Source organism: Myiozetetes cayanensis, unplaced genomic scaffold (assembly GCF_022539395.1).
Source record: "Myiozetetes cayanensis isolate MyiCay16 unplaced genomic scaffold, myiCay2020 scf2-11, whole genome shotgun sequence".
Lineage (NCBI taxonomy): Eukaryota > Metazoa > Chordata > Aves > Passeriformes > Tyrannidae > Myiozetetes > Myiozetetes cayanensis.
Window position 1 is genome coordinate 25,426,808 of NW_026087411.1, and position 26,227 is coordinate 25,453,034.

The 26,227-nt window shown below is 36.8% G+C and overlaps 1 protein-coding gene across 1 annotated transcript in view; it reads right to left on the minus strand.

Moving 5' to 3' along the window:
• THADA (THADA armadillo repeat containing) overlaps positions 1 to 26,227 on the minus strand; it is a 160,545-nt gene that overhangs the window by 124,416 nt on the left and 9,902 nt on the right. The window contains 13 exon segments of the mRNA XM_050315607.1: positions 269 to 391; positions 1,489 to 1,602; positions 4,445 to 4,577; positions 11,672 to 11,781; positions 16,876 to 17,033; positions 18,160 to 18,318; positions 18,720 to 18,856; positions 19,198 to 19,333; positions 20,997 to 21,207; positions 22,056 to 22,204; positions 23,641 to 23,764; positions 24,688 to 24,810; positions 25,941 to 26,096. Of these exon segments, the coding sequence (XP_050171564.1) occupies positions 269 to 391; positions 1,489 to 1,602; positions 4,445 to 4,577; positions 11,672 to 11,781; positions 16,876 to 17,033; positions 18,160 to 18,318; positions 18,720 to 18,856; positions 19,198 to 19,333; positions 20,997 to 21,207; positions 22,056 to 22,204; positions 23,641 to 23,764; positions 24,688 to 24,810; positions 25,941 to 26,096 (1,833 nt within the window).

Below are 26,227 nucleotides of genomic sequence, written 5' to 3' on the forward strand. Positions count from 1 at the left end.
TTTTTACCAGTAAGGTAATCTTTGCCTCTACTTTTTTATGAATATCAGCACTTCACATTAAGAAAAATTAAACAAAACCAAAAAAGCATGACCAAAACAATGACTTTTCCGCAGGTTCACATTATTTTTTACTATATCTTAAAATATTACACCACGTAATGTTCCAGAAATTGTGGTACTGACATTTATAAACATGATGAAAGCTTCACTAAACAGTACCACTCTATATCCTGCTAAAGTAGAGAAGCAAAATTAAGAATTAACTTACTGCCCAGACAGGTGACATAAACCCTAGAACTGATGCTTTTATTCCATCTGCAACATAAGGCATGATGTTTTCACCTAATCGTGTATCCCTATACAGTGCCCGGAGGATATTTAAAGCATGAACCTGTGGTGGGAGTAAAAATACAAGAAAGATATAGAACCACTGGAAAATATCTTAAATTTAATATATGTATCTACAGTATTGAACATACACAGCAAAAATAATCTATATACACATTTGCAGCACTTTGTTTCCATATTAAATACCAGAAATATTGCTACTAAAAAATACATTAAAGTTGTGAAACATTTACAGCTTAAAAATAAATTCCTCTAACAACTACAGTCCAAGGCATTGCAAGGGAAGGCCAACATTCTTCTTTCCTTAGCTTATCATGGCTGTAAAAATAACTTGCGAAGTTTAGAATCATCTTTTCCAACATTCTTGACACGCTGTAGATACTGTGAGAAAAAATAAACTACAACTCACAGGAGGACAATATTAAGCTAGAACTGACAGCCAGGCTCGCTACACCATCTGGAGCATTTTCTGATATTTCTCTTCTCTCAGTAAGGGAAGGTGGCAATCCGTGTAGCTTCACAGGCTTTGACAAGTCTACATAAATTTATACCAGCAGATCTGGCAGAGCCATTAGGACATAATTCTATGTATTGTCAACAAATTATGACCTATACTTACAAACAGAAAGATTCAGTATTTCATAGCAACATTTTGAAGATAAACGTCTTGCCTTTAAAATATATTTTAGTATTCCAAATGTATGTATTAAAGTTTTTGAAGTTACTGAGCAGGCATAAAATCACTTTCCATGTAGACTTTTAGTGCATACAGTATGATTTATGTATAAATAACTCACTCATTTACTCTAAATGTAAACAAAAGCTTGCTTGTTAATTCTGTTAAAAGGAAGCTACTTATCTATTTGTTTAGAAATACTACAGGCAGTAAACTGATCACATATGACTGACTGCATTTGCATAGAAAAAGACACATGAAATTACGCCCAATCCATTTTTTAGTATTTTATACAGATTGCAAATGCCAGCAACTTCCTGACCTCTACACATGCAAATACATTTTAAAATCCAGCTACAGATATTAAAATCAAAATGTTCTTATTAAAAACACAGGCTTTCCTTAACTGAAATAGCACAAACACGTTTTTGACATCTTCCTTTTGATGAGAGCCTGAATTTTACCTGTGGAATTACACTTAATGATTCATTCAAAGGTGTAGCCAAAGATATCAATTCTTTCATTGTCATTTTCAGCAAATCTGTTTTGCTCTTCTTGGGTTCTGATGCTAACAAAGCCTACATAAAGTAAAAAAGAAAAAAAGAAAAAAAATCAGATGTTTCTAGTAATTTTTCTTTACTACCAGCTCCGCTCCACATTCCTACATTTACCGTATTACAGCCTAGATTCTGACCATACACAAGGACTAAATAACAATTTGTAAAAAGTAAGTTTCAGTTTCAACTCTTAGCTTTGTTCAAAGCCTTCTAGCATTCAACTTTACAGTAGGAAAACATTGCTCATGCACTATTCATTTGCCTAAGAAACTTGTTTGCATACAAGAAAAAAATTATCATAGACCAAAAACATTATTGTACTTATGACAACAAGAGTATCTGTCATTATTATACATACTTATATTTCCTAGTATGGACCTTTTTTTTTTAGTTTAATAACATAAGTCTGATAAGGGCTGGCCAAAGAATAAATTCTGGTTTGCAAAACAGGATAAAAAAAGCAGCACATTTTTAAAAAAGAGATAAGAGGTGCATCCATCTCCAAAGCGCAGTTCAGTGCATAGGACATCCAGCTGAGATGAAAATACTCTAATTTAGTAATCTGAAGTTCAGGACTGGAGTAAAAACAGTCTTTCTCTCCCTGTCTAGTAGCGCTTGTTGAATTTGTCCAACTCAGTACAAAGGTATAATCATAAATCACTTATTTTTAATAAAAAATTATTATCCATTTGTGCTTTGGGACCCAGAGTCTGCTCAGCATCAGTAAGAACCAAACGGATCAGCTACAAGCCAAATGAAGTACAGAGGTGAGGCAAAAACTCAGGATTAGTCACTGTCAGTTTATCAGTACCTTTACTGATAGAAGAAAAACAGAGGGGAGGGGAGAAAAAAAGTGTACATGAAATCTAAAAGAGAGGAGAGTGAACTGAAGACTAAAATGTCATACCCTAAAAATGTTAAAGCTGTAATTCTTATTTTATCACCATTTCCTCACCCACTAATTGGAGTTGCACCTTTGTACTATTAACTAATAACATTTTTATTTTAAAGATGTTATGAAATGCTTATAACCTTAAAAAATGCTTATTATCACTAAAATAGATGTGTTTCAGTAAAACAAGAACATGTCACAGGAAGTCAGACAGCAAAGAGACCATGCTGTGTCTCAATTTAATCCATTAATAAAATAATCTTCTTTTACTACTGTTAGGATACACATTACAACTTGTATTTTTATTATCTCAATGTTTAATTCATTTTACTGAGTGTTATGGGCACATTCAAAACTACTGCCAAAGAACATTATCACCTCTCTTTACTATAAAATTACAATTTGAAAATATTCAGAATAATAAATAGTCAGAATAACCCAAATGTTAGTGTCAAACCTTCTCAATAATTGACTAATTTTGTATGCTTCCAAAGCTGTCAAAAACGAAGCATCTGACTTGTTTATCCAAAATATGGACTAGTAATGTAGGTCAACTGCAGACTACACATTTTTTCTGCAATGGGATACCATTGGGCCCACCTAGTCCTTACATTAGTGTGATTTTTTACATGAAAAACTGATTGAAACATGTTTGTTTCTTCACATCCTCAAGATTAACACTAGGTAATGCCCATTGGATTCAAACTGTGCGATGTGAATGGGGAAACCAGAAAACTTGAAATTACCAATTTCATTCTGCAGACAATTTACGGGTATAAATGAGAAAGATATTTAACTGATGAAACTGAGAAGGAAAAGTGTCTCCAAAACCAATGCCCTATTTCTGATCCCTGCTGTCTAGCACACACACATCTAGCGAAGCCAAGAGCAGGCTGTGACTGACATAAGCAAGGTCAGACAGAAGCCTGCTGCCTCAATTTTCTCAGAGCAAACTCGGAGTGGAAAACAAGCAAGATGAATTATTCTGGCAGGGATAGCTTGCTCCCAGCAGTCCCTGAGATTCTTGGAACATGCTTGAGACTATACTTCAGAGAGTGGAGAAAGTTACAAACTGCACAGTTAATCTTGGACTCCTGTCTCAGAAAACTGGTTGAAGATCAAAATCATGGAGGTTAATTTAGGGGAAAGCAAACATGGCTGCTTTAAGGAATGAAAACAGTTAAGTGTAATCTGCAAGACCAACTCTGAAGTAACTGACCCAAAGAGGATGAAGATGAGCTGCTGCATACTAATTTTGCGTGCTCAGTAAGAGGTGACACTTCAAACGCAGATAAAACACTGCCAGCCAGCTGATCAGCCATCAGTTCTGAACTTGGCAGAAGCCAAAGAAGCTGGGATTTATGGAGTTGATAGTTAACACAGAGAGTGGGAAGAATGTGAGAGTGTGGACCCACATTCACGGACAGAAGTCTTCAGTAACCTACTCACTCATTGCACTCCAGACCGTCAGTCAACACCAGTTACTGTGACACTATTCCTTGTGCTTTATTACTACTGAGTGGACTTCCTGAGTTCTTTGCAAGCAAGCATTTTATAGTTCTGTGAAGGTCTGTTCGTATTTTACCACCCTCCCACTTTGCACTGAAGAAGCTCAAAGTTACATGGTTAACAAAGCCTTACTTAACCTGTGAATTAATTTATGAATTTGCCAGGACTATTACAGTGGCAACACAGAGTCTAATCTCAGTCTTTAGAAATGCCATTCAAACCTATCTCAAGCCAAAAATTTCAAGAGTCAAGAGAACTGAGGTGCCAAACATGCTTTAATTACAAGTCGTTTCTTAACTGCACAAAAGCAATCTGTATAAAAGATTGTCTAGAAGTCTGTATAAAAAATCCCAACCCTTTGATCAAGAGGAAATGAAGTGAGAAAAATAAATACATAATTATTTTTTTTATGTCCTTTCTGGTGAATACATTTAAGTCAGAGGTAATAACATTATGTGGTACCTGTATGTAGAATGGAATTCCTGCACTACGTCTGGTTGCACATAGTGTAGATGAAGGATCACAAGCTTTGATTTCTTCCAACACACAGCTTAGCCACTGCTCTGGCATCTTGCGCAGACTCTCACTGTTACACCTGTATCAAACAAATATACATGGGAAACACGAAACAAACAAAGAAAACCAGGACAGAGTCAAAGAAAGCAATTAGTGATCCAAAAAAAATATTTCTTACTAGATGTTAACGTCTCCAAGCATACATGCAGATTTTTATTATGAAATGAAATAAATTAAAAAAGTAACTGTACATTTTTCCAACGTTGGTACAAATTATATGAACTCCACTTATTGAGTGCCACAAGGAAAGTATATTTCACTGAACAGAAAACAAGATTCTGTGCCTCCACACTGCAACAATACTCTGCCAAGAACTATTACCCTGTTCTGGAGAAAAAAAACAAAGGCATATGCACATCAGTCACTGTGTAGGAAGTGGCACTTCACAAATTCATATCTTTGTTGTCACACAGTAGGTGATGCGTGACCCTTACATTAACTAACAATTATGTTTATAACCATACAAACCAAAATTGAAGCCCCTCAAAGTATACATTATGTAAATAACCCTGCAAACCTCAGAGCAAGAGAAGGAATGAAAAACAAGACATACTGCTCTTTTTAAAATACTAAGTCAGTCAAACTTTTGATAAAATACCTAAATTGCTCTCTTATGATCAAATACTCCTCCTCTGCAGTTATAAAACTCAGCATTGCCTGCAAGCAGAGGACTTCCAAGGACAAGGAAAACTCAAGTCTACTTCAAATTCTGGTGCTGTTCAGTTCAATAAAACGTACCATATTCAGTGTGCAAGACCAGCTCATTAATCTTATGTCAATGTTCCAGAAGGATCATTCATTGTTACGAAAATTTCTATTAACGGGAAGTAGTTATTAAAACCTGTCACACTGGTTTGACACTGACTCAGAGCAGAAGAAAGAATTAATCACTATGGGCAATACAACTCCAATTATCTCAGCCATGCAGGACTTCCCTAAAAATATAAACTATAATTAAATTCGTGATTAAGAAGTCTATCTTACAGTAAGACTACAATCAAATTTTCTATCTAAGTGACTAAAATATAGAATTTAGAAGAAAAGTTAAAAGGTAGCAGGTGAAACCCAAAAGCTAATGGAAGTTCTGCATCTAATCTCTCCTTCTTCATTGTCCTCTTACTAAAGCAAGAATTCATGTAGGCTAAAAACCTGATAGCAAGCAGTGAAATCCTCCTTTCCTTCTTTTACAAAATAAACAGAAAATCAGTAATGCAGAAAACTGAGGTCATAGAAGTGCCACAGAGGTCAGCAGGAGACTTCTTACTCTTTGGCAGTTCCTGTAGGATTTCCACCACAGGTTTCCTGCACTGCTGCCAGGCCTCTTCCCCAGTTTTTAAGGGCAGTGTCTTTTGAAAAACCACAGCCAGAATGCAAACCAGTAGTCCAGAACTCTAGAGAAACACAGGTTCACAAGAGGTATGTCACCTCATGCCACAGCATAAAAGAAGGGCACTTCCTGAGTGTTCGACAGAAGCAATCAAATTAAGCCGGAGACTCACAGTGACTTCTCTTTTCTTTGACTTTTCTCTTTCTGTTGCTGGTAACTGGTTTCCCCCAGCTTACTTTCAGGATGTGTCCCTTTGCTTGTTTTCGGGTACACAAGGGGGACACAATTCTAGGGTTGAGACCATGCAAAACTCCTCATGGATCTTCTCCACAGGTCTCTGCAGTTAAATGCTACCTTGCAGTTCTCTTTATCCACGTCAACACTTTCTGCAAAACCTACTCCTTCTGGTCATGTCTGCACCTGGTTTTACATCCCCAGATAAGCAGAAGTTCAACGTCTTAGTTTAGTTATTCAAAGAACGGTGCCCACCTCTCTTCAGTACATTTTCCCAGTACATACACCACAAGAAATACTCCCATCTGCTGGGGTGCAGAGGAACACAAAGTAAAGCATTAAAGAAATATTTAAAAGTTGCTACATAGTACACTGCATACTTTTTTATTAAGTAAACTGACAGGGTTTTCCCCTTTCAGTACTCACAGAAAGACGAGAAACATACTGAAGTCCAATAAACTTCAGACTCCCTTAAAGCTTTGATCTTGCCACAAGTAATTCTACCTTGTTCAGTCACCCACCAATGCACTTTTATTTATTAGAAGGTGAAAGAGTTATTGCTTTAGACTTAGAAACATTAGAAACTATTGACTTTGCAATGGAGATGACTACTCCCTGAAATTTGGCAGCTCCATCTCTCCTTATGGTCTGGCAAGAAGAATATTGTCCTAAGAAGCAGGTGGCCCTAAATTTTAAGAATAATGAAGTCTCAAGCTCAAATGTCATTTTCCAGAATGAAATAGTAATTATTTCTACCAGATCAATCAAATACTGCTGATAACGAAAATATAACACAGTAACTTGATACACAAATTACTTAAGATGCAGTACATTAAGTATAATCTACAATTTTCTGTCTGTCTTGCCGGTTATAAGAATTTCATACATGCCTCAAACCCTTTCTGTGGTCAGTACCAATGAGTAGAAAAAGCCTGGAAACCCAAAACTAAAGCTAAACCCCTGCTCCTAAGTTATAAGTCTGTATTTTCTCCTATCCAAAATAAATGGTGTGTTAACAAAGGGTTGATCTTGGATTTGGCATTCCTGGATGTCAGTGTTTTGCAGCATCAATTTCACATGACCAGAAGCATTTTCTATATGGGTGTATCCAGATTCGGCGTTTCCAATCGCTGCAATTAGTTCCTATCTGGGGAAAAAGGGGTTTTCTTTCACCATTTTTCCTCTCTTGATAGACCTGAAGAATTATTCTTTTGTCCATAAGTAATGTGATTCATGTTTTTCATAAAGCCAGACTCAGATACTTCCCCTGACACTTCTCAGGCAAATAAAGAGACAAGAATCTAGCCTCAGAAGAGCATGACTATTCAAGTTATAAGGCTACTTTTAAGAACAACTTCTCTGAAACTGCGAAGTTGTTCCACTTGCATCCTCCTTTTCATAGCAACTGCTCTATATGAAGCAAAATTTTCCAAACTACATAGGTGCACTGAAAAGGGTGCTGGTTTGAGGTTTCTCTATCAGTAAAGCAGAGCAGAGAGAACCTTGGGTGGCCTCAAAATTTCAGAAAGACAGTGTTGTTACCCCTATCTCGCTTTCTCATCAAGCAGGAAAAGAAATGGGAGGGAAAATATCAACAGTGTCAAAATTAATATGTATTTGAACCGAGCAGTGCCTTAACATTGTATCTTATGCTTCCTTTTCTCATATATTTCCTAATTCTAAAGCATCACAAATCCCATCCCTGAGTTTCTTTCTCTCCCTTTGAGACTCCTCCCTTCACATCAGTGATTAATGATAACTTTTGCTGAAAAGTTATTTACACTTTTAGTAAGTTTCACTAGAAAGTCCATTAGTGACATTTCAATTTTACAAGTCTTCCCAGCAGATCACAGGAGCCTGGGAAAGCAAAGAGTTACAGTCACTTCAGAGCAACAAAATGAGACAGAAGCATAGTTTAGTGCAAAGGATTAGGAGGGTCTGCTCCCAGTTCCCCAACAGAAATATTACAGAAGATCAGACTGACTAGGTACAGATGAATAATTTCCATTGATACTGACAGATTAAACAATTGTAAATCAAACCAGGATTCTTCTTTATCATTACAGTTTTCCAGAAAACTATCGGATATGGTCCTAACTTGCTGCACCACCTAAAATAGTGTTCACCCCGTTTAAGTTCCAATTCAGGTATTTAAAAATGTTCAAAATACATTATTTCTAAGTAAATACATTGTGCTGTATGACATAACTCTTCCCAAACCTTATGCTCACATTCTGCGACTTTAGTGAAGCAACGCACTACAGCTATAGTTATGCAACACCATTTGAGATTTCTAGAAATCGCTATGTTCTACCTGATCTGTCAAAAAAGAGATCACTAAATAAACTAAAAGCTGAAGGGGTAAAACATCATTTGGGACAGAGAAATTGTTTGAGTATGTAGAAGGATTACAGAAGATTCAAGTTGAGAGCAAACACCTAGCGACTTCCACGTACTCTCCCTAACCACCACGTTATCAGACCAAATGAATATTTGTAATTTCTTCAGGCCTTTCACGGGAAAATATTTTTTTCTAAAAAACACATTGCTTGTTTCATTGATATGAATGTTCCTTGTTATGTAACTGTATGGTCTTCTAAAGGTGCAGCTGCAGGCAACATGAAGCAGGCATGACAAATGGAGCATTACACTCCCAGAAGGAATATGAGCGGGGAAACGGAAGAATGGTAGCTTGCATACTTAGAGCCGACTCAGCAATTTACATCCAAATTTCAAGACAGAGATCAAATTTCATCAGGTTTGTAAGAAATCTCTGCAGAGGAAATACTTCTCTTTCACCACTACCTCAAACAGGTCTGAATACCATTGTTCTGTCTAGAAAGAAGTCTACTCTTGGTTCTTATAAAGACTTGTGTTTAAGGTTTGTATAGCTAAAAGTGAGCTAGATGGTATACACTGCAGCATAAAGTTTTAAGAAAATGTTTGGCTATAAAAGTGAAGGACCATATTCAGCTAGACTAATTAATAAATGCTTGGGAAATGGATTTGGCACAGTCTTAATGACAGATTTTTCACTCTGTCTTACAGAAAGAATGAATTCAAATGTCAAGGATGTTTCTGTAGATCTTGAGCTCAGTTCTGTCCAACAAGGTATCGTGTTTAAGCCATACATTATTGTAAGGTGCCCCAGACAAAGGTTTTCTCTGCTAGTATTGTGGACACAGCAGTAAATCAATACAGAATGTGATACACGTGCTTCAAGACTGTCCATGAACTTTGCATCTGTGGAGAGAGGTAAACCAGTTGAGATTCACCTGCAGAGGAGCCCCTCAGCTGTAGCAGGGAACATGGAAAGACTCTATGACACTCAACAGACCTGTAAAGTGGCTGCATTCACCAAGACTTAATGAACCCATTTTGGAGAAGAGTCTCAAGATACTCTTCATATCCCTGCAGTACCAAATCAAAGAGTAATTTGCTGTTTTGGTATCAGTCTTCTTTCTCCTTCATTTTAAATACAAATATATGCCATGAGACCTACAGTTCATGGAAAATATTGTCTTTGGTTGAAACAAATGTACTTCCACAGTGCTGCTCTGTGGTTCTTTTAACTGTCTTTTCCTAAAGGAATACTTGCTCTGCCTGAGATACCTTAACTTTAAAAATGCTAAGTCAAAAAAACTGTTATGGACAACTGCTAATTCAGAAGAGGAAAATTACTCGGGTTTTGGTTTTGATGATATATACACACTGCTCAAGGTTTTAATAACTTCCAGAGAAGCAGAGTTCTCTTGAGCTTGGCTCTTCACTTTACAACCCAATATAAGTCTGCTGTTAAGTGGATGGTGTTCCATTGAATACAATGGTAGAAAAAGGGAGAGAGAACGAACACACCAGGAACTTTTCTGAATTCTAGGTAGATTTGCTCTACTCTATTTGCCTCAGCTTTTAGAACAAATGTAAAAACTGAAAATTAAAGAAAAACAGCTAGTCTGCTATAAACTGCTTTATATGTTTTATATGTTTTCCAGTATTTGCTGGTTTTTAGTTTATTTGCTACAAAGTTCATAGAATGTTTTCTGTTGGAAAAGACCTTAAACATCATTAGACAGTCCCTGCATATTGACTGAGATCAGACTAGTCGGGCTGTACCTATTTGGATCACCTCCTTTCTCCTCTCAAAAAAACCCCTTGTGGTTGTAAAAGGTCTGTTTGCTGGGGGTTTTTTTAACAGTATTACTCTGATGGCCAGATTCTCTTCAATTTGATAGGAGGAATAAATCCTTTGAAACTTGTATCACCTTAAAACTTCCTCAGCCAAGTTTTCATAGCACAGAAAAAGAGCACAACATTTACACAAATATATGTAATGTATATAGACAGGTAAAAAGGTAAGCAATAACAGTATCGCACATCAGTTTCTTTCTTTCTGCTTTTTAAGTAGATAACCAAATGTAACGTAAGGTTGTGTGACTCAGGCCAACTTAAAATCCCTCAGATTGCCAACACACACAAGAAAATAATATACCTTCTACAGATACATCACCAACTGAACCGTGGCTTTACAGTTTAACATCTCACCAGCTCCTGGAGCAGTGCTGGTACATATACACAGCTGCCTCACCAACATCCTGTGCCAGAGACCCCTCTGTTCTGTAGGTAAAATTGTCTGAGACGACACACAGTGAACCTGGTCAGACAGCCAGTCTCTACTGAAAACATCAAAAATGTTTCCAGTAAGAAATAAAGAAGACACAGATCTGCACCTCAAACTGGCCGACTTGGGGCAGAAAGGGAACAATGGTTACTTAACCTGACACTGGTGAGAAAATACATGTACTGCAAACTGCAAATCTGACTGGTCTTTCAAAAAACTACATTAAACAAAAAAAAAAAAGCAGCAACACCAAACCCCACAAAGTTGGTAGAGATTTTGATTTAAAAACTGGGCATGATATCAACACTGTATATCATCAAGAAACATTACCAACACTTAAAATAGGTAGCTAAACATGTAATGGAAATTCCAACCATCTTGGCCAGACCTCATTTAGTTCTTCTAGGAAAGTAAAAACAAGGAGAAAGAAAAGGAAAATTAACAGATTCCACATCGTATCTTGTGATGCACAGTCAGGTATTCTTCCAAATGTCAGAATAAACAACTCAGTGACAGGTAATAAAAGTTTCCAAGAAAACATCCTGTCTAAAACAAACTCTGGCATTCATTTTTGTAAAGGACCAGGAAAGGGAGAGAGATGGCAGAATTCTACACTCCTGCTTTTCCCAAGAGTTTTTAGAAGCTGTTCAGTAAAATAACGTGCCGGAGACTAAGAAAAATGCAGCAAGCATTAAACATCTGTATCATTTTTCAATGCCTAAGCACCATCTCTAACCATAAGTATCACAGTCCAAGTCCCAGACATCATGCAACTAAATGTCGTAATCGTGCCTTCATCAAACTCGAATAAAATCCACATGAAATCAAGGATCCCCCCCTGCACAGGCACTTTCAGTTGGTTGGTTCAGTTGGTTCAAATGCCACAGTTTGGTAAAACTATTAGATTAGAAACATATAGGTGCCCATCTTCTACCTGGGAAGCATTTCCGTAAGTTGCACAAAGCCAGCGTATGCCAATTCAAATGCACCCCTGTGCCTTGATTGCAGCAGATGATGTTTGAAGTAATCACCAATATTTTTAACCTAAAAAAAGAAAATGTAAAATTAGATATACACAATTCATTTATATATATGCAAAATTCTCTGCCATTACAAGCAGCAATCCTTCCCTAGGTTGGAAAGGTCACCGGTACAAGCAAAAAGTAACTAGAAGTCCTATAATAAAAAAAAATAAAATCTAAAAACAAAACAAAACCAACCACAAAAACAAAAACAAACCACCAAAACAAAACACAAACAAACAAAACCCAAAACAAAACCAAACAAAAGAAAAAAAAAAACCACAAAGTTTAAGGATAACAAATACTATACTCAATTTTTCAGGTTAAAAGGGTAGTTCTATACCCTCAAAAAAAGGAAAAAAAAAAAAAGGACATGATGGACATAAAATTGATTATTTTTCCAAGAGGTATACAGATTTTAAGAGAAGGAACAACTCTTATTTTCAGAGGAAAATTTAGAATCTTTAGTGTCTGCCTACACTCTTACCTAAAATCCCAAAGAAAATATCTACTACAGAATAACAGCCAAAGCAAACATCTACAAAAATATGTAAGATACAAAATTCAAACTCCAAAAATTGCACCAAAGGGAAACAAATCTACTTTAGCTATTTTTAAGGTTCTAGGATTCTGCATAATTGCTGCGGACTCTTAGAAATGCTTTTAAAATGAAAAGATGTTGTATGTATTTAGCAATGAGAGCTATATTTAAGTGTCAAAAAGGCAAATGGGGTAACTACACTTTTACTCATAATTACTTTCTAGAGTTCTATCAGGATACCAAGTTTTTAAACTAGGTTGTTTTATTTGTTGGGTTTTTTGCTCTAATTCTCATCAACTTTCAAGGTCTAAATCAGACTTCCAATTTAGTTTGTTTAAAATGCATAGCACATATTTAATTCTATTATGCAAAATTTTCTTCAGGAGTATTTCCTAGAAGTTCCCCAGCAGAAGTTTCTTTAAAGCTTTTATGTAAGACCATGCATAAAATCATATCAAGTTTCTTATAAAATTCTACTTATTCTGTTACTTATGACTTTAGTATTTTAATAGTTTGACAATTAATTAAGCTGTCAGAGAAGTTTGTCATATCTAGCTGTATAGCTTGTCATCCTCCAGTTAAATAATTTGTATTACTCAAGCAATGAGACTGCAACAGTTAAAAAAATAAAAATTTGAGACAGTCTAGTTATTATTTCCTGCAGCTAAAATCCACCTAATGTGAAACACACAATAACTGGACATATTTGAGCTAAAAAGGTTATTTCTCTAAGTGGATTTTAAGGTAGTTTATGTACCCACAGGGTTTCATTTCAGCTTTCTAGCCCAAAAAGAGTAAGTGCCCTTTATTCAGATGGAATTGACCCACAGATAGACCAACTCTCCAGGTGTGTAAACAAAACTGAAACAAGAAAACCATACACAGGCAAATCAACTTACCATCCTGTTCCACCACCACCCTTACATTTTTAGAGCAATTCACAAGATTCTTTTTTTGTCATGTAACTTTCAACTTTAGTATTTATACTTCTGAGCTTTTTGCAACAGCTATACTGCCTAGAAGCTTGAATCAAATTGAACTCATAGGCTAGAAAAAGCACTGCCGTAACTCAGTTCTTGCAAATAACACCAGCCTGAGCCTGAGGCAAGTGTGTAGGCATGGATTCTTATCTAATGGCATCATGCCATCCCTGAGTGTCCAGCTTCCTCATGTCAGAAAACCATTACTTCATACAACATGATGGAGAAGTCAAAGAATTCACATCTTCTACAACATCATAAAGATGCACAGCAACTATAACACAAGGTGCCTCTACCAACTTTGCTTGCACATGAAATAGCACCCCTGAGGAAGTTAAAACACTCAAATATGGAGTAGGGAGCAAATATAATAAATACATTTGATCATCTTGGTCAAAGATTACAAGATACAACAAGATTATCAAGATACAACAGGTTAGTATTACTAAATCAAAAGCGAAAACTTTATAGAGCCATGCTTGCTGTTGAGGCCAAGAATCTCGGCATTCAAGACATAAATTACGTACAGGATGTTCTGAGAGAGCTTTGGAAAGTGGTTGGTACATTTGTGCCTTCACATAAGTAAGATGCCACCTACGGTAAGGTTCTACATTCTAGATGGTGGGTTTTTTCAAACCATTAGTAGACGATGGCTTAAAATGCATAAAGGACTGCAAAAGCATCTCAACTCAAAACTAATTGTAGTCTGTGAAATATTGCCAAACACAATAAATGTCCAGAGGAGATGACTGATTACAGTAAGACCCGAGGAGAGGTTGGTTTTCTTGGTGGATTTGGGTTTGGGTTTTTTTTTATAATTCTTCCTATGGCAGAACAAAGTGCTTGCATCTGCTCCAAAGCAGCAATAGGAGCCACACTTTTGCACTGGTGGCACAAATAAGTAGCAAGTACTGAGGTCTGTCAGGACTTACGAGCCTTCTGTCAATTCAGTGTTCCATCACAAGGGCTCAGATCAGCTCTCTTGGACTGTTGGGTTAACATAAGCAGAATCCCTGGCATTGGGACAACTAAGTCTTTTCACTCTGGCACACAGCTCTGGCAAGCTGATCTCCCAAAGCAGTCTTCAAACTTCACAGGTGAGATAAACAGGAGTTTGAGGAAGAGCTAAGGTTCGTCCAGGCTTGCAGAACTCTCGTGATTTGCAGACCATATGACAAACTCAACACAGTCTTCGTTAGATATTGTTTTGTCAATTACCTGGTGGTTACTAGGACATGATACTATTTGCATTGAGCGTCTTAACAGGCAGAGCTTTGACCACGCTATCATTGGACTTTCAGAATCAGAAGGAAAATGTAGAGTATGTATTTGAATAGATGGATTTACTATACTCCAGATATTCTGTGCCCTTCCTATGTCTGCTTCTGAAGGCAAAGCAACCATGGGAGAACAGATTTTGAAGACTGCGACTCCAGATATGACATTTTGAGTCTGCTCTTTCTGTACATGCATTTCCACACCACAGAGCTGAAGATGTTATAGTCAGTGTGCACAGTGCTATCAAATGCCGTGTAAACCCAATCTCTTACTCAAAAGACAAGGAGAGAGCAAATCGGATATTGTCCCAACTTCCTTGCAACAACAACAAAGTATCTATCGTACATGAGCTGCCTTTGCCAACCTCTCCTACACAGGTACAAGACGGGGATAGTTTGCAACGGGATGACAACAGACTGGCCAAGCTGTGCTACCAGATTTTTTTTTCAACAGTGACTTAGTCCTGACTCAAGGCAAGATGACCAAGGTTTCTCTTGAGTTTTTCTTCTCTGTATTCTTAAATCTCTTTTAATACCTACAGAATGAAGAAAAAGAATGGGCAACTTGAAAGGAAGGCTCTACATGCATCAGATACCAAAATCCAATTCTCTTAATTGTCAACACTGAAAGTGTTTAATAGAAGTCTGAAACCACAGCAGTTATGTTGTTGACATTTTCAGTTATTTATGATGAAATCACCTTTTTTTTTTTGTACAATACAATAATGCCAATTTCAAAAATGCAGAGAAAATGCCCACATTTCTTCTGTTTGTATACATTCAGTGAAATTGTATTTCTATGTGTGTTTCCTTGCAAGTCTGAGGAAAATAAGGGTTTCAAACTAACTTCTCATCAGCTAGCTCTCTTCAAATTAGAATGCAGACGTTCTGTTTTACGGGAAGACATCTAAAGCATATACAACCTAAGGAGGCATCTATAGGAAGAGAAAGGTATCTTCATATACTCATAGCATATCCTGAATTGGAAGGGACCCACAAGGATCACCAAAGTCCAACTCCTTGCCTAATAACACAGCACTTCTGAAAGGGCATCTACTAATGTCTGCTTTCTAAAGACAGAGACGCTACAGCAAAAGCCGACTCATTCTACAATACCAATTCCTGTTTGCCCTGGGACAGATTAATGACCATAATGGTGGAAATGCGTATCTGTTCTCTCATCTACCCTCCAGACTCCTGCAACAATACAAGCACAGCTGTTAACCAGATGAAAACATGAAGGGTAGAGACACCGCAAGAATAAAGATACCAACACTATTTCTGGGGCACACAAATAATAGATAACATGATAAATAAGATCTGCAGTGCATTATACTATTCATTATTTTAAGATGGAAAGCTCTAACACCTAAGGAAAAACTAAGTATTTTCTGTTGGAAAGAAAAAGAGATTAAAAAGCAGTAAGTCTTGCATATTTCAATCTTCCATGGAGAGACTGGTTTTGTTGAAACCATATGGAAACAAAAAGGTCATCAACTAAAAACAGAAATTTAATAAACACAAAATATTTCCCAAATAAATGCCTGTGGTAATCTAATTTCTTGTAAACACTGAACTCAACACTCTATGAGAGACCCCGATGGCATATTAACATTTCTGATCTCTTAAATCAAAAAACTTGGAGGAAAACGAGAGTCACATTACATATAAATTATTCATAATTCAGTCTCCTATGGAGGACAAGACTAAGACTAGTCAGCATGTTTAATTTTCAGAACTATTGGCTATGAAGTTTAAATAATGAAGAGCTTAAGGTAAAATTAAACAGAAGGCATTCTGAATATGACATCAGCTTAGAAGATTTTTAGCCCTTCTATAAGGCTAAGTGCCTTATATATACACCAAGAGAGAGAGCAACAAAGGGTAGGGACACAGAGAGGCACTGGTATCCCCAAACACAGCATACATCTCATAAATTATCTGATACAATTAGAATTAGTATTCTTTGAGTTTGTTAGTTTCTTTGTCTGTCAGAAGTCAATAATAATAATGGTAATTTCTTCACTTATATTTTTCTTCTGTAGTTACGCTTTCTGAACATCATGAAAACAGGGTAAGTATAATAAATCAAGAAAACCACAAGAACATGGAAAAAAAAAATTAAACCTCCACAACTTTTCCCATATAGAATCACAGAGTATTCTGAGTTGGAAGGGACCCACAAGGATCATCAAGACCCACTCTTCAGTAAATGGCCCATACGAGGCAGTAGACTTAAAAGTTTTCTGAAAACTGCCTTCCCCTCACCACCAACCAAAAAGAAACTGCAGGTTTTATAATAAAAATTACTTCCCTACCTGTTCTTCAGTAATCAACCCATTTGAAGGTTCAGATGTAGTCTGTGAAGGCAAAAGTTTACACAGTGTCCCTAAGAGCAGAGATACTTCCTTCATGCTTCTCCAGCAACACACGAGAACCATCTGAGCTGTGACATCACACATTTGCCTTTCTTTACCTTAAAAATAAAACCCAACAAATGCAACAGTGTAAGTCAAGGTTCTCAGTTGCAGATGTGTAATTTAAACTGCACTTTGCCTGATCTTCTTACGAAACACAATTAACTATGAAAAAGTTTCTAAACTTGCCTGCTGAAAAGATGATTCAGTGTTGCTGACCCTAACTGCTTCCACTCCTCAACGCTCACTGTGCTTTATTTCACTTGGGAAAGGCTGTAGCAAGAGTATTTTACCAGAACAGGACTATTTTAGAGAGTAGAGGCCTTTGGGTCCCAATAGTTATTTACCAGCACGCTGAACTACAGAAACATGTACAGCTTCGGAGCCAGGCTCCGATAAGCTCCCCACCATTCCTCAATCCATCGCTCACAGAACGCCGTCCAGAAGGGAGAGGCCTGGCAAAGGCACCGCGTTTGCAGCGCAACAGCCCCACCTGGCGGTCGCTGTGACACTTACACCTATTTACCCACTTTCATACGGCCCGATCAAAAATACTTTAAACACAGAAACAAAACAAGCGAGGAAAGGAAGTTCAAAAGGTTGAACGAACTATTAAACTAAAAAATGTACAGATATCCTACAAATTTATTCTAGCCCACACTGAAGACACCGAAGCTTACAATTTCTTTATCACTGTAAGGCTTAATTTAATTAGCATATTCACTAAAACAGACAAATACTACCTAAAATTTTACCACTGGAATCTTTCTAACTGAAACTTCTGCTTATGTAATTTTATGGAACAAGTTGTATTGCATGAACATATTCCCCACTAGCCTTGTGTACACTGGAAAGGGAAATCATACTAACACCTTTCAACAAGGAATGTATTAGAAGTGTTGCTTGATAGAAAAGGCATTAAAGAGTACCTGGCCAGTACAGTTAGGGCAATAGAGTCTAGGTCAATATCAAAACAACTAAACTTCACTTGTGCCTTAAGAGAGATTAACCACAGTCTTCCAGAAACACAGTGAATTATTAAAACCATGTCCAAATAACTAGCTGCTGAGAGGTAAGAACTGAAACATTATATGGAGCAAGTAATTTCCACTTTTGATAACCCACCTAAAATTCCTGCTCCACAAAAATACCTTAGTTTAATTAATAATACAGCATTGGATTTACCTCCCATTTCTGTGCAAGTATTTTTCATTGGCCTCTGGTCAGCCAGCTTTTCAGATTCTTCTTTGCAGTGTTCTTTCAAAATTTTTGCTTGTATAAAATAATCATTTGTGTCCTGCGGTTGTATCTCATTCAGAATCATCTGAAGATGACCTGCACTTTCTGCATATTAACCACAGAGGGATAATTAAGATAGTTTGGTCTTTTACTTCAAGGTCATTATATATAAGTGCAAAACAAAGCTATTAGCATTTAAAAAAATAAAAATGTAAAATTAGGGTGATTAGACCAATTAAAGTAGAAAGTTAGAATTTATGGTCCCCCCCTCCTGCATTTCAACAGATGCAACAACACAATCTGCAGATGTCTGGGGCTTTTTAGTGCAGAAGTCAAGACAACCTTTATCAGAAGTTAAAAGAGTGGCTGAAAATTACGATATACAATGAGAAACTTTAAGGGAGGGGTGCTCGTTCTAATTCTTAATCACTGCAAAATGAACAGAACTTCAGGGGCATCAGATTTTAACAGAATTCTTTGGGCGTTCTGTTTGTTTGTTTCTTTACCTGGATCAGTATCCATTGGAATAAGACCTTCTGGTGAGGAGCTCTGTACTACTGGTGATACTACAGCAGAGAGTTTGTATGACATCAGAATGAGCCTGGTCACCATTTCCTTCCATTCAGACACCAGTGTCAAGTTACTTAACAAAAAAAAACACCACACAAAATCACAATCCAAAAACATCGTAACATGGATTAAAAATAATTTTATAATAAAAAAAAAAAAAAAAAAGAAAGAACTGAAGTTACAAACACTTCCACAACAGTATTTATGAAAACTATAAATAGGGTACAGATTGAAAAGTCCTAAGGCTGAGTTTAACACATTTAAAGGAAGTATCAAAGGGCTAGCTAAACACCGCAGCAGCCAGATCCAGGTCCTGGATTTTGTTATAAATAATACTGTATGGTTTTATGTTCTTCTGAACAGCTCTTCCACTGCACTTGAATATGGAGTTACAACTTAGTATGTTTTACTTACTTAAAGGATAATTGCTGCAAAGCCCCAGTTATACAATGCACTCTCCCATACATTGGGAACGATGCTGCTGCTTGAAGCAGAGACTTCTTGGCTTGCAATATTTCTTCTTCAACATTCACCAACAAAAGCTTGATAACTAAAATTTTTAAAAGCACAGATTTGCATTATACATATGTATACTGTATTTTCTAAGAAATAAATCTGCTTTAAAAAGTATTTTAAGGAATACAGCCTGTTTACACAACAACTCAATGGAAAATTCACAGCAGTTTTCTTGTTTACACTTTCCTCTGTTTTGTAACTTAAATACAGGTTATTGTTGATTTTCAGTAACCTAAATTCCAGTAATATCTGTTATAGTCAATTTAATCTGTCTATCTGAATCAAATGGTAGCTGTAAGAAGCACAACCCTGATCCTGCCTGGGGACAATCCCACAGCTTATGATGAAGTCACGAGGAGTTACCTACAACATACTGCAAGTCAGACTTCACCCTTAAGAGACACATTAATGTAATAATCAGTTCAGCAGAATATTAAACATCAAAAGTTCACGGTTAAATAGTTGAACCCTGTGTTTTCCACAAAAGAACCTGACCAGCTTTCAAGGATACATGTGCCTATTTTAATTGTACTTATACCTTGCGGCATCTCAGTGTCAGAATCTGAATGAATTACAGACACTGACAAGGAGCTGTGGATGACTAACAACAACAACGATGAGACACGAGGTTATCCACACATTTCCTCCATTTATGGCAACAACCACCATGTCTCAAAATCAGTATTTCACTGCCTATGAAGTATTAATAGGCATCTATAGAGAAGCCAGTAATGGCACAAAAAGTACACAATAGTGAGTTTACTAAAAATCTACAAACTATATTAAATAGTTTATTATAAATAATTAATACTTTAATTTTATTGAAAATTACAAAAGGGTGGATGAAGCCTGACATAGAAATCTGCCAAACCTGCCAGTCCTAGAGCCCTGTCATCTTTCATCCAGGGGCACTAAAATGTAAATATTCCAGATATGAACAAAGCCTGATTACTGTGGATGTGTATGTGCAGGACTGCAAATTACTCAGGAAAATGCTTCCAAGTGACCAGAGCTCCAAGGGGCAGTCATGAAAGAAAACATCAAGTACTGGAACATACACAGACCAACTACTGCTGCCTTCCCTTTGGGTGACTGAGGTCTAGAGGAAGCAGAGGCTCCTTTCTCTGCACTTCATGTGCCCAGCTTCACCAGGCTCGCTACCTGGGCCTCAATGTCATGGGTCAAAATAATAACAAAAGCCATCTTCTAGGATATTCAATACCTTAACACAAACCCAGATTAAGTAACCTGGCTTCTTAACAGCAAACAAAATATACTTAAAATCCTGCTAGAAATAAGCATTTCTTACTCACTAAGCCTGCTACCAAAGGAAAAGCAGTAATGGCCAGTCTTCACGAGTGAAGATCTGGGGAAGGTCTTTACACCTTCCAGCCTGCGCATTGGATTTTTTAGGTGAGACACAGTGTGCGCGGAACTGAGCCCACCCTTTAATCCTAAGGTTCATCTGCCGGGGCCAAGCGAGCTTGGACGGTGGCAGCGAGGTCCTTAGGACGTAGGTGGGTTGCCTTTAAGGGCTAACGAGCTCCATCTGCCCGGGAGTGGCCCTGACCGGGAATCGAACCCGGGTCTCGGCGGTGATAGCGCCACGCCTTTACCACTAGACCACCAGGGGCTCCAAGGAAAAGCAGTAAAGTCTCAAATAAATACAAAAAAACACCTTTTCCCCAAAATGTTACCTGCCAAAGTGTTCTTCTCCACTGTACTCACTGATGTGTTTTCATCCACCTGGGCATTATGCTCAAGCCATTTTCCTAAACAAACATGCTGCAATCCTTTATGATGTACTAAAAAGTTCAACAAATATGAAGCAGTGACACAATCATATGGCTTGGTACTTGTGCTAAGATCCATTGCTGCTTGGAATAGAAGATCTAGATTTCCAGAATCCTGGAAAAAAAAATAAAACAAACACAAAAACAATGCTCATTTTCTGAGCTTCCATATTGATTTAATTAAGCTACTTACCTCCCTTAAATCTGAGAATCTGGTTTCCATTAAGTTTGGTGGTACATATTTCTGAAGAAACAGTTATTTTGTGCACTGATCACCTTACAGTCAAAACATGCATGTGCATGTATTTAGCAAGGATACAATTACATACATACTGAGGATGGGGAAAGTCATTGATAAAGGAGTATTCAATCACACTGCACATCACAGGAAAATGACTGTCTTTTATCTGCTAATGGACATCACAGAGAAGCACAGGTTACTAGGAAACAGTATCTGTTCATCAGTAATTACTAATTTAAAAATCACTTTTTATTAACTAATAAGCAGAAAAATCAGTATTGAGTTCAAAGGGCAAAATTTGTGGGAAATTAAAAAATATCACCATATAATGAAATCTGAGACCAATCAGAAAGGAAAAGAAACAAGGAGCTGAATTTCTTAAAATACAAGAATAACCAAGTCAAAATGCCTCAGTCATTTCCAAAGGGAAGTCACGGTTAAGCAAGGAGTTCACATTAACTACTTCTCTGACACAGTTCACAGTCACACCCAAGGAACTTCCCAAATGCCTCCATCCATTAGTAAAACAAACCTCCTTAGGTAAGGGCAGAAGCTGTACAAAAATATATAAAATACGTTAGCAATGAACACTACTGCAGATAACTTGGACTGACTTCCAAGTTTCAGGAATTATGCTTTGTACCTAACCCAAGTACCTAGTATAATACAGAACAGTCATCTTTCTCAAAATTACTCCCTTTAAACTCTTTTAAATTCCATACCTGAAAATTAAATGCAACATCACGTAGTTTCATCAAAAGCCCAAAGGCCAGGACTTTTACTTCCTCAAAAGTACTGGCAAAACACTGGATCAAAGTTTGGACACGAGCAGAATCAATCACCTGATCCAACTGAAAAACTTGTGCCTGACCTATTCAAAGAAATCAATGACTTAGATAATTTTGCTGTAATTATTTCCACAATAAGCACTGTATTCACATTCTGCTTCACTACGCTAAAAGAAGCATTACAAATAAGATTAAAATAATGCTTTAGCTAAAACTTTAACTTACTACTACTCTTAGCAGGTCTCAAAATACCCTGGGTTACTGCTGGGGGAAAGAAAAGCTTACCCTATAAAAAAAAATTAGTAATACTGAAGTAACTTACTGCCAAAAACAGAATCCCATTTATTCCCTTTAAATTCAGCACTGGAAATAATCTTTCTTTTAGCTTTGCTTGAAAATTATTTTCCTGGAAGTATGTAATATTAGAAAATAATTACTTTCAAAAAAAGGTTTAAAAAATTCAGTGTGTTTTGGTGTTTGGTCTTTTGGGTTCTTCTGCCATAGGAATAATCCCCAAAAATGTAAGCCATTACAATTTTTTGGTTTTAATTTTTATGTAAAGGAGTCGTGACTTCTGGTGACTGATATAATGCTATAAAGAAGCCAGAAATTTTAAGATGTAAATAATGTGCACCACCATCCTGCAGAGAACACAACAGCAGCTAAACCTCCTTTATAAAAGCAATGTCGGGTTTCTGAAATCCTAAGCTTCTTTTATAAACAACTCTCAATACAACTTGCTATTAAAAAAAGGCAGTAACAATACACTATATACTCATAATAATAAAATCAACGTGTTCATTTATCAATGCATTTTGAGAAAAGATCTAACAAGACGACATTTATTCTTTCCTGTCAAAATCAACTTTAATCTTACACAAATAATTTCTTAAAAAAAAAAAAAAAGTTACGATTTAAGCCTGAAAACATGCTTTTAGGTTGGTCATCTGACCTAAAGACAAGATTCAGTAAGACCATCAGTACTCCAAGGTTCTAATACATCTTGAACTGGGGTTCCATAACATCATGACAAAAATTTAAAATAACAGCAACACAGCATCATTAAATGGTCAATAAAACCATTTCCTATTTAGTATAACAATTTCATGAGGATATGCAAGGTCTTTCAATCAAGAGTTTTTATGAATTCAGTTTTTTAAATTATCAAGATATTTGAACAGGAGAAAGAAGTAAGTTATCAAATATATTGAAACTTGTTCAGGAGTTTTGTCATAATAACAAAAATTAATTGAAAAACCTTGCTTAAAACAGGATATGCAAGAGAAACCCAATTTATGGAAGATATTTAACAGGCATAAACATTTACTTTCACTTCAATATTACTTTTTCCAATAAAACTTACTATCCTTCCTTCAGGTAAAATGAAATCAACCCACGAAACACCACAAGAATTAAGGACTAAGCATACTCTTTTACTTTGACAGACATTTATTAGATGGTGCAAAAGAATCTTCTCCAATACCACTCATTCTTACAGTCTATAAATTAGGCTTCTCACCTTTTGGAACAGAAAATACTTCTGCTATTGATTCCAAAATACTTAGTGCAGAAAATCTGGTTGGGTGTGATGAACCAGGAAACAATACCTCAAAAAGTCTGTCACATACAGATGACATGAAATCCTGAAAATCACAAGAAAAAATTTAAGACAGTTTACTTGCTGCACTATAAGTAAAACTCTAAGCAACTGAATTCAGGACATTCTGCTTTACATGTTACCCAGAAAATTACGACCTTACAGGTAATTCTGGAAGAATGGGAGGCCTACCTTTGTTGTACTGACAAAATTTCTTGTTTCCTAGAGTACAGTGAAAGCTGAAAAATCCTTTGGGATTTTTTAACCCAAGAGTTTCCCTTACCCACCCCCCAAAAAGATGGTCATTATATCAAAACTTGAAAATTAGTTGACCCAGAAAAGTAGAACTCAAGACAGAGAAACAGTTTAACACAAAGAAACCAATGATGTGAGCCTTTAAATAGCTAAAAAAGGACAAATAAGAAAGAAGTCTTCACACTGAAGCTCTCTCAGTCATTCTCTCACTCACTGATCATTCTGGAGAGCAAGAAAAAGACTGAAGCTCAACTGATCTCTATTTCAAGTCCAAGTAACACACATCATTTAAAACTCACTACTAAATGGCCAACAGCTGACAGGACATTTACCCAATTTTTTTTTTTTTTTTGGATTGAGGTTACCTCTTCAGGCATTCCTCACTTACTGCTGTTTTAATTCACATCATGGAGCAACCACTCAGATAACAATCTTTATTGCTTTTGAAAAACACTGACCTTGAAGACACCTCCAAATACTAATAGGGACTCAGTTCATCAACAACACTATATTTGGCCAAAATTATCCTGTGTTAGTGCATCAGAGTGGACGAGCTCCTCAGCACTGTTTGGCTTTACAGGTTTTTTTCCCTCTGCACTGCACTACTTCCTAACACACACACAGCCTAATGTTACTCAGAGCTGTTCAAGAACAATGAACTTTCAGAAATGTTATCCCACCTCTTACCTCTGTGTGTCTAGCAGTCTAACTTACTTTATATTGCTGCAAAATCCCCAAAGGATGCATCGTAGTTGAGTTTTCAAGTAACTCTTGCTTGGTTTTATTTTGCTCCAATTTATAAAGCACCTGGGAACTGTCTTGTATCCTACAAAATAACTTTTAAAACAAAAGCAAAACATAGGTAAGGCAAGAATCATTCACAGTTAAATAAGGGAAAGGCAGATTTTCAGCTTATTTTCCAGATCATATTTCTTGTAATATTTAGGAAATTTGCACTCAAAACAACACAGAACAGATCCTTCTCTCTCCATTCCAAAACCAAGGATTTGCTTCCCATCTCTCTTGTGACCTTTATTCCCCTCCCTCTGACCTCCAACACCTTCTTTCACCTCCCTCTTTAAACTCATATACAAAAAAAGCTCAATTAATGCGTATGATTTTTATAGCCTCAGTGTCTCTCTTTAAAGAGTTTGACTAGCACCTATAGAATGTTTCCTCCACCTGTTTTATTACTCCCTAGTAATACCTACTTTCTTATTACACTCCCTCTAACACAGTTCTTCCATCTCATGTTCCTCAGTCTGCACCAGGCGAGAATGGAAAGAGCTGGATTTCTCTTTTGTTTCTGCCAAACCTATTCCCTCATTTACCATCCATCTCAAATTAGTTATTTTCTCCTTTCACACTGTTTTCTTTTCCCATTAATATCTCCCAAAATGTTCTTTATGGATTCGTGGTTTCCTCCTTTTACCTACATGCTTCTGCCATGAACTACATGTGACCTCAACAACTTCTACAGTGTTGACTCGACTCCTGCAGACTGTAACGGCACAGCCACATTTGTCATGCTGTTCCATGAATATTCCTCTATCTTGTCGTCCAGGTGAGGTTTCTGATCAAGCGACTGTGAATTTGTCTGAGGTGTGACAAGTCTATATAAGCACAATCTGAGCCCACAGTAAAGCTAACACGAGGTTCACTGCTTACCCTACAGCACATCGATTTGCTACTGGCAAACTGTGCAGGCGCTGACAGGTTAAGCAACACCCACTACCACTCATGACCAAGTTACTACGCCTACCAACCACTTCATTTTTGGTTTAAGCCACCCTTGCCTGCAATGACTCAACACCATTCAGTTGCGTAATACATACAGCAAAGACTTGGTCTTAGAGCTTCTGTTCCTTCAGATGAGCAACTTATTAACATACTCAGGAATATTTTTTTTTATGTTGTTATAACTAATGTAACAGGTACACTGGACATTGTTTAACGTCTTAAATTACCTTTCTCAGCAAAGAAACGATCTGTTGCCTTACTGAAGGAGACTGACTGTTCAAGTTGTACATCATAAAAATTTGAATTAGTTGCATTTCTTCCATAGACACAATTTCCGTGGTACGATGGGTTTCACAAAGCAAACCTAAAGCATCAATGCAAACCTGAAAGATATTTGGAAGTTAACCATAAAAGAGTTACTGGCACCTGCGATGATACCTTTGTTTTAAAACAAAGCTGACACACTGATCAGGATCAAAGTAATTGTTCTAATTCAAAGGTACACATAAAAGGT